At 41.8% G+C, this 15719-nt stretch overlaps 1 protein-coding gene across 3 annotated transcripts in view; it reads left to right on the plus strand.

Moving 5' to 3' along the window:
• The window catches only part of LOC134421856 (VPS10 domain-containing receptor SorCS1), a 258672-nt gene that overhangs the window by 220718 nt on the left and 22235 nt on the right, over positions 1-15719 (plus strand). For all 3 annotated transcript variants that reach the window (XM_063163233.1, XM_063163235.1, XM_063163234.1), the window contains exons 17-20: positions 187-300; positions 1344-1515; positions 10228-10414; positions 14277-14410. In XM_063163233.1, coding sequence (XP_063019303.1) covers positions 187-300; positions 1344-1515; positions 10228-10414; positions 14277-14410 — 607 coding nt within the window. The remainder of the gene's footprint in view (positions 1-186; positions 301-1343; positions 1516-10227; positions 10415-14276; positions 14411-15719) is intronic.

Genomic DNA, 15719 nt, shown 5'->3' on the forward strand with positions numbered 1-15719 from the left:
ATACCCACCCCAGTTAAAAAACTGAAGTGGAATGAAGAGTCTGTTCTGTCAGTGAAAATAAAATCAGAAATCCTAGTAAACAGACAGAGGAAAATCAAAACTTGTATTAACAGTAGAGAGCATAAGCTAATGCCATGTTTGTTCTTTTGGGGCTTTATGTGATGGTTTCTTTTAATGTCACAACAGTGATTATGGATATGAACGCCACAGCAATGGACAGTGTTTACCAGCATTTTGGTATAACCCATCCTCCCTGTCTAAAGACTGCAGCCTTGGACAGAGTTACCTCAACAGCACTGGGTAAGTGGCTCACCAGGCTTCACTTAGCTAGAGCACCCATATGGATTTAACCCAATGACAACTACAGATTACACCTACTGTGTATGTGTCAGAGCTGGCTGAAGCCCTTGGGACGCTTCCATCACCACCTTTGTTGGGTTGCACATCTGTCACTCCAGATCTCCATCATGTATGGCCCAGGCTTTTCTCTGGAAGATGAAGCCTTAAAAAAAAAAAATGGGGGGAAACTATAAGGTCAAATCATCGGTCTTTTGGCTGAAGCAGTTTCTTAGAGTGTAGGTTTTTTTGTGAGAACTGACTATCAGACCAAACAGCTATGTTTGCAAGCCACAGACTTAATTCAAAGATGTACATTTCACCTAAATCAAAATTGATTTCTACTCTTGAAAATTTCCCCTCTGTTTTTGGGGTGCCTGTTCCTGATTCCCCAACTTCTGGAACTCTGGCTGGGCCTTCCCAGGGGGCTCCCCTGTTGGGGGAGACCCTCATGGAGTGGTCTTGTGCCAGGAAAGAGAGATGCACTGGATGTTTTTGGTCTTTGGGTTCTTGTTTATTATTATCTAGAGTTTTGCACACTGTCCACACAAGGCTCAGCAAACCACAAAAATGGTTAAGAATCTTTTGCTACAAGGTTTTTTAAAGCTAAGCTACCCAATTAAGAACTGACACCTTATTTCCCCTTTTAACCCAATAACTGATCCCCAAAAACCCACAATGCAGGCTTTTCCACCCAATAACAAAATGCCACCCAAACCCCTGAAGAAGGAGGAAGAAGAAGCATGAAGAAGAAGCCCAGGATGATACTCTGTGCCTTCCATCTTGCTTCCATCCACAACATACTAAAAATCCCAAAACCTAAATTTCCCACCTAAGTGATACACCTACACAATCTATTTCAGACTAGCGGATTCTAGTCTATCTTGAAGCGTAGGAAACTTTCTCCATGAATGAGGGTCAAACTCAGTGCTCCCCTGGGGGTCAGGGCACCGCAGAGCAGACAGGGAAACATTCCCTGTGTTCCCACACTCCGTCTCCCTTGGCAGGTACAGGAAGGTTGTTTCCAACAACTGCACGGACGGGGTGCGCGAGCGCTACACGGCCAAGCCCCAGCAGTGCCCGGGCAAACCTCCGCAGGGGCTGCGCATCCTCACGGCCGACGGGCGCCTCACGGCCCAGCAGGGCCACAACGTCACCTTCCTGGTGCAGCTGGAGGAGGTAGGATGCGTGGGACATTCACCCCACGTGTGTCTGAGTGGGAATCACGCCAGGAGAAGCTCGCAAAGAGGGTGGTATAAAAAAAATTTGCGAGACGGGGCGGTATGAAATCAGTCCCATCCAGGATGTAGCTGGGTGTAGCTGTCTCCATACACTGCTCCAAAATGTATGGAGATGAAAGGGCTGTCATTGTGGTGCCCAGGGTAATGTCTGGGAGAAGTTGATAAAAACTGGGAATGGGTTTAATTTGGGAATTTCACAGGAGAGCTGAAGACCGCAGGTTTGAATTCTGATCCCCCATCCTTAATTGTGTTTTTTGCTTCCTGCTGGTTTTGGAAACTGAATTTACATATTTGTTTTCCACTGGCTTTAAACCAAAGATGACAAATAGTACATGTGCAGCTGGGTCCCCATCACACAAATCGATACATATGGTTTAGGCATTTATGGGTGAAATCTCAAGATGTCCTCAGCAGGTTTAACTCTGAAATTCGTTGCTATTGTGAAGCTGATTTGGACTCTGATCTGTGTTTTTTTATTTTATTTGTAACTTAACTTGCTATTTCATTGTTCTGCTCCCTCCATTCCTGAATCCATAGAAAAAAGTATTTAAATCTTTTCACCTCTTTCTTCTTTTCAGCACTTCTCTATCTGTGTTTAATTGCAGGTGCACAAGCAGGAACATTCCCAAAGAAGTTTTCTCTTTTTCTCTAATCTAATTTGATTTCTTTAAACTTCTATCCCTTTTCCTCTCTTACTGGCCAATAAATCCTAAAACAAGTATGCTTTATCACCAATGGACAATGTACATCCCTTTATAGTTTAGAGTATTCAAGGGACGATGTACATCCCTTTTTAGTTTAGAGTATAAGTTTGAGTATTCAAGGAAATTACTTCTCACACTCTCCATAGTAAATGTCATCTCTGAGGAAAGAATTTTTTTTTTTACATCTCTGTTATTGATGCTTTTCCCAGAAAACTGGTGTCCTGATTTGTAAGAGCAATACCATATGATACATCATATCTAACCCAAAGCAGTTTTTGACCTGAATGTTTATTTTCTCCAAAATATGGTCACTTTTTTTCAGTACTGACAGTCATACAGCATTGCTACTGTGCTGCTGTAATAGCAGTGTGAACATATAATTTCATCTGGTTAAGTTATTGATTTCTGCATTAAAAGATGAAAAGGTCCAAAACAAGAGTCAGTCTCCAGGCTTTAAAAAAAGAAGAGTAAAAAAAGTGCACTTTCCATCACCCTTCTCTTCTGAGCAAAGTTTTAAAACAGACTGGGAGAAGGAGATGGATAATCCGTATAGTCAGTCACAAAACTATTAAAGAATCGTGCCAAGAGTCAGAGCGAGAGACAATCACCCACAGTGTGGGAGACTCAGGACAAATGTCCTGATCTTTCTTCTGTGAGTGCTTCAGCTCACATACCATGTAAGAGAGCCCTGACCACTCTCTCATACAGGGAGCTGCTGTGCATTGTTCTCTCTCTTTTGTTCATTCTGACATTTTCTGGCAGCTCTGCTTCAGTGTGCACCAGAGTCTGGAAGGAACACCTTCTCCAGTATGAGATGGTGCCTCTCTCATGCTGGGTGTCAAGGAGTACAGAACAGATGTTTTGATGAGTGAGTGAGTCAGTTCTGAGGAGATCTAAAGGGAGCTCTTCTTCCAGTGTATCTGATAAGGAAGAGGTTAGGAATTGCTCTGAGGGCTGAAGCAGTATTGATCAGCCCCCAGCCTTTCAAATTACTCTCCCTGTTAGATGAATCTTGACCTCCTGCTCCAAGATTTGTCAACTTAAAGAGCAACCAACAAAACCTTTGGGCAAATTTTACCCAGTCTGGCAATGACTTTGTGTGGGTGTTGCAATGAAAGAAATATTCAACAAACAGGAATATTTTCCCAGTTATGTGCAAGCATAACTGGGAAAAGTTATGCAAGTTGAAGCATAGGGGAATAAAATGTAGTTGAAGCAGCAGAACTGTGTGTAGACTAAACCATTTACCAATTTGACTGTTTCAGTGACAAAAAATCCACCACTTACTAGGAAAGTTAAACAACCCATCAAAAGAACAAGTATCCTTTTATAAAATGGATATTGATTTCACAGAATAATTGAGGTTGAAAGGGATCTCTGGAGATTGTTTAATCCAACCCTGCTTCTCAAAGGGAAGTTCCTTTCCCTTGCATCCAAGGCAGAAGTATCAAAAGACAAGAATTTGCCTATTTCTATTTAGTTCTGCCCTGCACAGGTATATGGCACAGTACAATTCAGGATGATCAGTATCCAAAAAATCTGTGCCACTCCATTTTTACTGAGGAGAAGGCATCAGAAAAGTTAAAAAGGACTGGATATGTCACGTTGCACATCTTTTCCTGCAACAGAATGTGAAATAAGTGTTTCCTATTCAACCCTTGCCCCCTGGAATGGTGGATTTAGAGTGCTACACCCTGGTGAGGACTCCTTCTTTAGTGTGAGTGACAGCTGATATCTTTCAGGGTATGAAAAAGCAATGGCCTTTCCTTTTGCATCTTAACATCTCTTGTATCCCTCTGAGATGGTTTGTTTGAAGCCTTCAAATCTGCAGAACTGTTTCATACACTGCAGCCTCCTGGCTCTCTTTTTTCATGTCCATGTTCCACTTGATCTGCAGGAAAAGGAAAAAAAAGCAAGAGTAGCTGGTGAGCCAAGGTACAAGAGTTTGTTTGAGATTTGTACTCCTGTTATCTTTCTAGGGCTTTCTGCTCCATCTAGAATCCACCTGGGTTTGAAAAGAGGAACAAACTGCAAAAGCAGGTTCACTGGAGGCCCTGAAAATTCACTGTGTCTCTGTGGTGGAGCAGATTGCTAAGAGGGCAGGGAGAGACAAATGGCAGCAGTAAAAATCTTATGTTTTCACTCTGGTGTGGGATTCAGGGACAGGAACCACAGCACAGTGGCTCCTTGTAGAGCCTGGTTGTGCCTGTGGTGATGCTGAGAGCCACAACTGTGCATTCTGACAAAAACACAATGTGAGCAAAAGATGCCTCAAGAGAAGCAAGGACAAGGCGTTCAGAAGTGTTCTGCTATTGAAGAAGACACAAAAGAAAATCATCACTGAAGTCTGTGCAAGTGGAGGGAGGGCAGGAACCAAACCCAGGAGCACACTGAGCATTGCTGATTTCTGAGAGCTGGGATTCTGGCCCAGTTTCTCTAATTCTGACTCACATGACATTTTCCTGTGAAGCATTTATATCTGGCAGCATATAAATAACATTAAAAGCAAATCCAACCAATAGGTCATATTTAAATCATCTGAAGATGATTTTAAGAATTCTTTCAAAAGTGATCTAAGTCACCTGTCACCTTTTAGAATGACTAAATTGCTTGCAAGGTCACCTTGCCCCTAATATTTATTGGCCCCATTATTGGAAAGGTTTGGCCAAGTTATTTGTCCAATTAATCTGGGTATAATTATCATGGTTTTTTTAGTGGGTGACAATAGAGAGGAATCATCAATATTGCCTTTATGGACTATCATGTGTTGCATTTTATGAAGTATTTTGGAACTGTTTAATAAGCAAGGCATCATACTTAAGCTGGGAATTTTGCTCTTAAATTTCCATGAGATAAGCAGAATACCAGCAGCATTTTTGTCATTGCGTGACAGCACATGAGACAATGAGCAATGCTTAAATGCAAATTTTTCATTGCCTAAACAAGCTGCCAGTTTTCCCTGGCCTGGGCTACATGCAGAGGCTCAGGGCTGGTACCTCTCACGCTGCAGTATTCAACAAGAGTTATCAGCCTAAAAACCTGAATCCTTGCTTTGTTTTTGGACAGCAACAAAAGAAATCTAAAATGCAAAGTTACAAAGGCACTTTTCCCACTTAAGTTGTTCAACCCAACGTCCTTGACATGTTCTGCTTCTCTGTTGTAGAAAACAGAGGGATTTTATTAAGTGTGTGTTGTTTCTGTGTGCCTTCCTGATCACATGCTGACGTAGGTCTCTTGCCTGTCACAACCACAATTGTTATTTGTGTGTTGGAGTTAATTGTATGAACATCAGACACTTGTGCTGCTGTACTGCTTCAGCAGAGACCCTGAAAGCTGCAGCCTCCAGAGCAATGCTGCTCAGCACAATGCCTTTCAAACTTGTTTCATCCCATTGCTCACACGTCTTTGCTGAGGAAATGGAGGGTAAAGGCATTCAGGGCAGGAAGGTTCAGGGCTTTGACTGTTTCATTACAGATAATTCACAGAGAAACTGCCTCCTCTAATTTATTTTTTATCTTGATAAAATGACAGCCAAAAATCTTTGACATTCCAGGTCTGCCTCAGTTCTCACTTTGCAAAGTCACTCCACTGGGAGTAGATTTTGGCTTGCTTTTAACTGCTTGCTGCTGCTGTGTGATGTTTGGATTAGACTAATGTGTGGGGAAAGCTAATTTGTTCCTACACATCAGGCCACAGGCTACAGTTCAGGCAATCTGAACTCATTCCTGAACCACACTCTGAGCTCCTTCTGCATGACCTTGAGCAAGAAACTTAAACTTTCTGATGTTTAATTCCCTTCTGCCTCATACCCCCCATGCCTTGCATTTGTGTAGTGATTGCTCATGAATCCAGAGGACTCTCTCTTACCATGTGAACATACAAATGAAGTTTTGAATTTCCTAAAGGCTGCCATGGCTCTCTGTAATGACAATGTTGATACATGGCTGTACAAGGCACACTGTGTCTTGGGTACATTTAATGAGCTTGGGGATCCTGCTGGGGGCACAGTGCCATTAACATTTCCCACCTCAGCACTCGTTAGGTGCAATTCAGTATTCAACTCAGCTGAAGTTTCTGGAGATGAGCTTAGCATTAGGATTGTTTTGATTGTTGATGTACTGAAATTAAAGATGCAAAGCTAGTAGTAATTAAAAGCACAGTCTGTATTTTTTTTTTTATGATATCCCACTGTGTTCCCTCTTTCGATATCACAAGTTTGTTAGCAATGATTACAGAAATACGAAACCTTCATCCTAACTTTCAATGCACATGCTGAATCACGGCTGTTTATCTTACTAGCAGCACTACACTCCTGTAATAACACACAAATAACACAGAATGTACCCTCCCCTGTACCACTGTCATCTGAATTATAATTGCATTTTCTGATGAGGACAAGCTGGTTGGGAGAAATCAGAGCCTTTCATGCGTGTTTAAATTCATTGTTGAAATTCCATGAAAATGTATGAAAGTGGACCTTGCCTTCCTAATGACACACAGCACTACAGTCTTGTAATGCACTTCCAGTCACACAAGTTGAATTATTCTGAATAATCCTGAGAGGCTGTTATTGATTCCTGTGGGGCACAGAAGATCTAGTACTGTAAAAAGAGCTCATAGCTGAGTTGAGCTGCCGCAACTGGCAGTCATGGTGAATGATGTGATCAGTATAATTCACTATTTGGTATTGAAAAAGTATATGTGAAAAGTATCAAGCTATTTGCCCTGTAAAAGGCACCTTTCTATTCAGTTTCTGATTAAAAAAATTAAAGCCATCTCTCTGAAAGCAGGGATTTGCACAGGAAAGCATTTTTTTAAGTTCTTGATCAAATTGGATCTGAGTATCTGGTAAAAATTAAGAATATACTTTAAACAGATCTAGATTAAATGTATGCCATGTGTAGATATTCAGTTCCAGTAAAAATATCCCTGATGAATGATTTCTATTGGTAACAGGAAAATGCCAAAGAGGGAAAGGGGTTAATCTAAAAAAGTACAATGAATTAATCCATGAAAACCCTCCAATAGCAGCTATATCCGTTTCTTGCAAAGGATAATTAAATCTATTGTCAACATCTCCAGGGAAGACACAGAAGTCAGTGCATAATTAAAGACTTAAAAATTAAATCTGAAACATGGGAACCAAAATTATAAATCTTGAGCTGTGTTTATTCCATTTTTAATATTTAGATACAAATACTCAAAGTCAATAAGGAAAATGCACTATTACAACTTTCAGGGCAAGATTACAGGGATGTGTTTGAGATAATCCTGCTAGGTGGATCTCACATTTCACATCCACCAAAATATTGAGAGATGCATAAAAGTAATCAAAATATCAAAAATATTACTGCAAACTTTATGGGATGTTTCTTGATATACCCTGAGGCAGGAAGCTTCCCAGAGCTTTTTGGTAATGTCCAGGTCTTGTGTGCACTCAAGATGCAGGAAAAAGGTGCACTTGGCTTAGGAGGCAGGACCAGGAAGGAGGGAGAGAGGAATATTTTCTATATGCTTGAAAAAAACCTGAACATTTAATGAGAAAATACCTTAGAAAACAGTAAATTTCTGATTTACATTTTAGTAACTAATGTTGTCTAGGTAGGTAAAGGGTTTAATATGGGGCCTTGGCAAACTTGTTTTTAGTTTTGAGGGCTTCTTTTCAGGCTAAAAGTTCTTAAGGCTCAGCATATGTTTAAGCCTTTGGCTGCACAAAAGCCTTTATCAAGATTGCAGAGAAAGGGTTAATCTAACGAAGACACAATTAATTAATCCATGAAAACACTCCAGCAGCAGCAGTGTCTGTATCCTGCAAGTAATGCAGGGAGTTCTGCATCTGCCTAATTTGGGCTAAAAGCTTCAGAAAAATCCTATTGTGGAGTATTGAACTTGACAAAATAAAAAGGAGAAGCTGGGAAAAGCAACAGGAGGGGGGTTTGCAAGATGTATGGATTGACATCAAATTGTTGCAGAACAAAACTTCTCTTGGTAAAATAACCTCTTGCAAATGGCTCTGGAGAGATGCTGGAGACAAGAGATAGTGACAGCTGGGTTGGTTTAAATCAGGTGTGGGCTGTGTGGGAAATGTTTGGATTTAGGCTCATCTGCTTTCTCTTCCTGTCTTACTCTGCCTGTGCTCTTACCTGGCACAGATAAAATATTAGAACAAGTCAAAACACAGTCTCTTTGTTTTCCTGACTTTACTATCCCACTTTCTAAGCTAGATTTGTCAGATTTCCAAAATGTGCCATTTTCAGAGGAGTGTTGCAGCCTGGATCTTACTGAGTGGAAAATATGTTCCCAGTTCAAAGGGTTTTAAAACAGGAAAGGCCAAGACAAATAAAAAAAGACTGGGGGAACAGCAGCTGAACTCTTCTCTAATTAGATTTTCAGTTGTTTCTGTCAGCATCTTCTCTACCTAGAAATTGAAATCTAAATCTTGCATGCCTTAGAAATGGCTCCTTTCCCTGGCTACATCTGTAGGCAGCATGAGTTTCATGGCTATGGACAAAATGAAGACAAGAGGAGAAAAAGGTTCATTAGAACACAAATTTTGACAGTTGCAGAAATGAGGCTGTTATGTCACCCTTTTCATCTTCTGCTGCTGCCTCAGATATGTGGAGGAATATTCCTGACCTGACCTGAAACAAACTTCAGCTGCATGGCCTTGAATGTCCTCAGAGCTGGTAAATCCAGCAGGGTCACTATGGTGGCGCAGTTTTAACCATGTGAAAAGCTTTTAAAAGACGTGTTCAAAGACATCATGTCCTTTTGAGTAAGAAAAGACAACTAAAACCCTAATAATGATGGACCTGGAGGAACTGGGAGATCATCAAAGGGCACTTCAGAGACCTTTGTATTTGGTCTGAGTCCTGCACTGGACTTGAGATAAGAATAGTCTTCCTCTGAAAGATGTTCAGAGGTCATGTGTGTTCACTTCTGGCTGTGGAAGCAAATCCCATTTGGTGGCTTCTGTTGGCTCAGTCAAACAGACACGAGTGCCCAAAGCACTGCATCATGTTTGAATCTGCACGTCTTTCTAATAACTCAACAAAGGACAGAACTCTGTTCTTCAGACCATTTCCCCTGCCACAGCTTCAGTTTGGGATTCTCCACAACAGAGCAACACAGTTATTTTTGTCTCATCTATTTGGAAGCAACAGAGCTTCCAGCAGGGTGCCAGGGCAGTGTAAAAACAACTTTAGTCTATTAAAAGAAAGCATCTGGGAAAATTTGTTGCTCTTGCCACCATCAGGTATAGCTCTGCTCTTTTTGCTTTCCATTCAGGCAAGCCTCCACTATTTCTGCCTTCACAACAAGTTATAAAAAGACTGAGGGAACATGAGGAATATAAAAGTTCTGTTACAATTTCCTTCTATAGTCACATACATTCACATCTCTTTCTGGTGTGGATACCTGCCTGATGCCATCCATTCACTCAGGTACCTTTCATCCCAGAATGGAAATTGGGCATCCAGAGAACTGTCTCTCTGTCAAAGGAAAAAAAGGGGGAAAAAAGGGAGACAGAAAAGGAGGAGGAAATAAACCCAAAGTAAATGAAATGTCCTTTCAGCCAGTTTTTGAAAGTTTATTAATGATCAGCTATTAATTTTCCGTCATTCCAGGTAGTCCCCATTGCTTCAGTGCACCAGGCTGGGGAGTGCTCCACAGCAGTAGCCAGCAAATGTGAGCAGGGGCAGCATGAGCGCCATGCAGAGCCAGAGGGGGATTTCCTGGGGGGTGAGGATGTTCAAAGGTAAGGCAAGGTGCTGCATCTCACATGAAAGGGAGGGATCTTCAGCAGCCATGGCTGACAGGTCAGTGCAGGCTGTTCCTCTGGTACATCAGACCTCGTTACTGTTTTCTGGTTGGTCTCGCTCACCCCACTGATCCCATCTGTCAAAAGCAACACAGAGTCTGTTTTGCTCCTTTCTCTTCCACCACAGGGAGACCTCCAGAGATCCCTCATCCAGGTGGATTTTGGAGATGGCATCGCTGTGTCATATGCCAACCTCAGCTCTACAGAGGATGGGATCAAGCACATTTACCAGAACGTGGGCATATTCCGGGTGATGGTGCTGGTGGAAAACAGCCTGGGGTCTGACAGCGCTGTTCTCTACCTGCATGTAACGTGTATGTATCTTCATACCCCCTGTTAGCTGCTGGTTTTCTTTTAGAATTGTTACTTGGAGCTAGAGATGGTGTTTGGAAATTGGCAGCTGGGACCAGAGTGGTGGGAAATGATGAGTGCTCACCTGTCCTCCAGACAGACTGCTGATTCCAGACTGAGAGGAAACATTGATTCATTAAGGTTGGAAAAGACCTCTAAGATTATTGAGTTTAATCAATAACTTTTGCTTTTTTAATCATGTTTTACCTCTAGTTTTGAATAGTCTAATTTGGGACACCTCAAAGGACTGTCCAGCCCTTTCTGAAATGCGCTTTCATTGTCAAGCTTACACTTCCAAAACAACAAAGACATCCAGGGATCTTTAATGACTTTTAAAAGCTTTGAATTTTACCTTGTGCATGTTTTGTTCTCTAATGAAACACACCCACCTCTAGGATGGAAACCAGTGCTTTTCAGTGTTTCTGTTGTCATAGGAACCAAAATCTTTGTATTAAATAGTACTGCCAAAAAAAATTATCCTCACGTTGCTTTTCTGCTATTCTTTTTAACCTTTTCATACTTCATATATGTCTGATTTACAACTGAAATGTATCCCAAGTTCTTGGATATAAGGAACATTGTATCCTTTCATATTTATTCTAGCACATGGTAATGAACTCAGAGGGTCAATCTATTTATCAAAATTTTGTAACATTCCTAACAGATTTTATTTGGGGCCATAATTTTCTTTATACAGTGGGGTTTTTTGTTTGTTATTTATGTTTTCACTGTGTGCCTCTGTGCCAGATTAACCGAGAAAAAAGGAAATTCCAAAACCTGAATTTATGTTTACAGAAATATTATTTACCATCTACCAAACTTACTCCACGTATTGTGTGGATGATTTGGCACATTCCCTACACTTCACCTCTAGTTTTGGGGTTAGTTCACACAGCATGAAAGCAGCTACCTTTTCACAATAGGAGAGCAGCTCTTTAATGGAGAACCATTGTGTCAACAGATGGGGACAGTGGGAGGCAGGAGTGTGGGAGATGGGATTTTTATGAAGGAGGACTAGGGCAGGAGCAAATATCCACCTGAAGGTCCCCCTTCAAAAACACCTTTGGTTGGCAGGTGTCCACCCTTCACTCACTCATAGTGTCCTTCTGGTCTACAGCTGCTCTAAATCATTCTCTTGAGACACTGAAGGCATAGGAACCATTTTGATTGTTTAAGCTGTACAAGAAATAAACAATATTTAGATTTGTTTGTGTGACTTAGCAGGTGGTAGTGTACATTTCTGTATTTTACATAGATAATGTCAGCACAGGATTTAAACACTGAGTGATCATGCAGCCAGGCCCAGATTATGTGTGCCAGACTCCCTGGAGAAGTGGCAGCTTTAAGGGATATGTCTCACCTTTCTCTACATGACAAGAATTAGGTACTGAAAAACAGGTTACAAATGAGCATGGTGCCATTCAGACTAGCAAGAGACTTGCTGAGGACAGGGATGATCCAGCCCCCTCCAGAGTCTAACAGCCTGATCCACAAAAGCTTCTAAATCCTATTTGAAAGCTCGCATTGTCACTCAGCCCTCTGCTGAATATTCTCCTTGGGGTGTTTGAGCTTGGCCTTTGGGGAATTTTGAAAAAATACCTGTCCTTAAAATAGACATACATGCTGTATTGTAAGATCCACGGACAAGCAGTGTGCAGCCTGAACATCCAGAGTTTAAAGAACAGCTACAAACTGGGTGATCCCTGGTACAGGGTTAATACATGAGTGTCTGCAGCCAGGTCTGGGCCTTCCAGCACCTTCCTTACCTGTGGCCAGCACTCTTCCTGCTGGAAAAACCTGCAGGCACTGAAACTTGGTGCTTGTGGTCTCAAAGATAAAAGCAAAGCCTTCGTCCCATGCTCTCCTCAGCCTGGTGCAGCCAGTGCACAGAAGCAGTGCCTTTCCTGCTTGCTCCAGGGATCCAGAAATGCAGGTTACTGTGAGGCAGGAGAATTTTGAGTTGGATGGACAATAGAAACTGTTGCATGTAAACTGCTCAAACCAACAGCCTGTCTCTTAGCTGTCACGTCAAAATTTTCTCTTGGAAAGTTAGTTATGGATTTGCCTGGATGCTTCAGAACAACATCACCTGCGCAAGTGAGCCTTTTGAGAAGTTTCTGCCTTTCAGTTTTCTGGAGCTTGTACAGTACTTTTTCCCTAGAACAGATGAAGGCCATAGCCTCCATAGCCCTGCTCAGAAGTTAATGTTCTTGAATCCTCTTCAAGCTTACCTGGGAGAAAAGTCTCCTACCAGGAGGGCCTATCCAGAGTGAGCTATCCCCATCTGCTGGCCAGATACTAGCTCAGATTTTCAGCCTCCTTGCCCCAGCTGTGCTGGAAAATGCTCAGGCAGAATTGGGTTGCTTGAGCCATTCTTTCATATCCCTTCCTAGCCATTGTGTGGGGAAGGTCCAGGGAGGTGCTGGGCACTCTCTGCTACGCAGGATCATCTGAGATCTGTTCAGAGCAGTGATGCAGTAATGTTGGAGAGGATCAGACTTTTCATGGCTCCATCATTACAGTTGTCACTGCATTCAACTGGGGAAATTGCTGTTTTTCAGGTCTTAGGGTCTTGCTGAAAACAGGAACAGCATGGTGATGGAAATGGATCTGAGAAAGAAGATGCCATTAAAATCACAAGGGTGAAATTGTGGCATCTCATGAATTTCCAAGAGTGTTGACTTCTGCTTATAAAAGGCAAAACAAGCCATGGTCTCATGTATAGCAGGCTTTAGTTAATCTGATCATGGATAACTCTTAATTGGGTTGCTTCAGCTTAAGCAGTGGCTGTGTCTACAACCCAGGGAAAGATGCATTTCAGTAATAAATCAGGAACACTGATCCTTATTCTGGCATTGTTTATTCAGTCTGATTTGGGAGATTTTTTTTCCTCACTCTGCCTATTGTGTTATACAGGATGCTTTCTCCAGAGTATGGTGTTCATTTAGGCTGAAAAGCAAGGTCTAAGTGGTGATTCATGCATGGGGTATATCCTGAAAGATCCTCCCTGGAAATACATCTAGCAATGCATCTCAACTCCATATGAACAATGCAAGGCTGTGCTTCTTATCACTGGGAGCTCACAGACAGAGAATGTGTAGATGTGGCCTTAATTTTTTTAAGGAACCCATGTCCTCATGTGACCTGAGGTTTCTTTGGTTTTTTTTCCTTGTCACTCAGGACAATAGCTTTGTTCTCTTAGTGAACAGTCAGAACACATTTTGAAAATAATCTATAGAACAAGATTTAACAACAAAGGCCCATCTGTTTCCAGAAGATGGGAAATGTGTAACCCTGGGCATAATGTCACTTGTCGAATGAATTATGTTCTGTTTATACTGAAGAAATAAAAGAGTTTATTGATGAAAAGAAGGGAGTATAAGGTAACAATAAAATGCAGGCACTCAGTGAATAGCTGCCTTCAGAAAGAGTTTCTGCTGAAGTTCACCAAATCATAGCAGCTTTCCAGCAAAGATGCTTCACATCTGCTGAAGCCCTTTGTCCTGCACATTCTTATGTCTTCCCAGTGAAGGCCACACTCACACAACAGATCTCTGTCCCTATTGTAAAAATCATATAAGCTCCCGATTTTATGACATTCATGCAGTTGAGAGTACCAGGTTTTTCAGCTCCAGGTACAGGGGTGGCTCCTGTTCTCTGAGGAACAGATTTAAGCTTTCCTCTCTAGAGGAAAACAAAGCCAAAACATTCTGCCATGTCAACTAGTGATTTGGGGAAGACTTTTCTTCCCTAAACCAATGGATGTCCCACCTAGGTTGACTTTTCAGATGGAGAGGACTCACCTGCTGCTTCTTGTTTCTGCAGGCCCCTTGGAACATGTTCACTTATCTCTGCCCTTTGTCACCACGAAGAACAAGGAGATCAATGCCACAGCAGTGCTGTGGCCAAGCCAAGTGGGAACACTCACTTATGTCTGGTGGTTTGGGAACAACACAGAGGTTTGTATTCCTGGTGGGCTGAGGCCAAAATAACCCTGGAGGAGCTCTCTGACAGCGGGGGGGGGAGAGAGAGGGATCTAGGAACGCTTCTATGTAGTCACATATGCAAGAAAATTATAAACCAAATACCAAGATATTAATGGGCCTTGGAGCTAACGACATGGAAATGTAAGTAGTGCTTTGTGTTTGTGGCTGTGACTTAGCTGCAGGCTTAATTGCTATTTCATGCAAGCTGTCAATAGCTTTCTTCCTTAATTCCATCCAAGGTGAACATAGTTAACCAAAATCTGGAAGAGTTTCTACTGTTTCTCTCCAGCCTCCTTTCTTCAGTAACAAGAAGAAAAAAAAAAAAGTAGGGCTTTGGAAGATTTTTTTTTAAGGAAACAATCTTTCAAGCTGAAGCTGTTTTTATAGCTAGAACTGACCTATGTTGAGCCCCAGCACCCTGTGCTAAACCACATGTGCAAAAGGACCTTATTATCATGTGCTACAGGTGGATGAAATTGTTCCCAACACACCTCCCTGCCCCAGGGCTCTGCTCAGATATGGGAGTATCATCATCACGTTCTGCTGCCTCTGTGCTTGCAGTCTTGGTGAATCTGCACAGACATTAGAACTGTTACTTCACATATAATTGTGGCTAAAGTAAGCCCTAATTAGTTTCTGATGGGAGAGGTTGTCATGGATTTTGTAGAGTCAAGAGGGACCTTCATAATCACACATTGTTCTCTTCTGTATAATGCAGATTGTAGAGTTTGATCAGTACCTTCTGCTTTATTTAACTTTGTGTGACCAGGGCAGGACCTGACTTGTTGTTGTTGTTGTTTTGCATTAATAATTTTCCTCAGATGATGGAAAATGCACTGCTTGTCCTTCTGACCATCTCCTTCAACTATTTCCCCACAGCTAATTATTCTGAGCTTTGAATTCATGCACCGTGTTTGTAGTCTGAATTTATCTAGTCTGGGATTCAAGCTGTTGGATCTTGTTATGCCTTTTTGTGTAGATTAAAGAACTCTCTGTTCTATCAGCAATCATCTCCCCCTAGAGGTACTTACAGGCTGTGATTGTCACCTTTTAACCTTCTCTCTGATCTCCTAAGCTCCTAAGTGATCAGGGTTGGTCTAATTCTGTTCTCAATGAAGTGTGAGTTTTACTATAGACTACAATGGCAACAGTTTGACTTAATACCGGGTGCTTTGAAGATCTCATCCAGAGTTTATTAACAAGTGCAAAGAGAAGTTAAGGCAGAGTCTGCTGGAGGACACAACTCATTGATGAACTTGTTCACAGCTGAAAGGATCTCTGT

This window comes from Melospiza melodia, chromosome 9 (assembly GCF_035770615.1).
Source record: "Melospiza melodia melodia isolate bMelMel2 chromosome 9, bMelMel2.pri, whole genome shotgun sequence".
Classification (NCBI taxonomy): Eukaryota; Metazoa; Chordata; class Aves; order Passeriformes; family Passerellidae; genus Melospiza; species Melospiza melodia.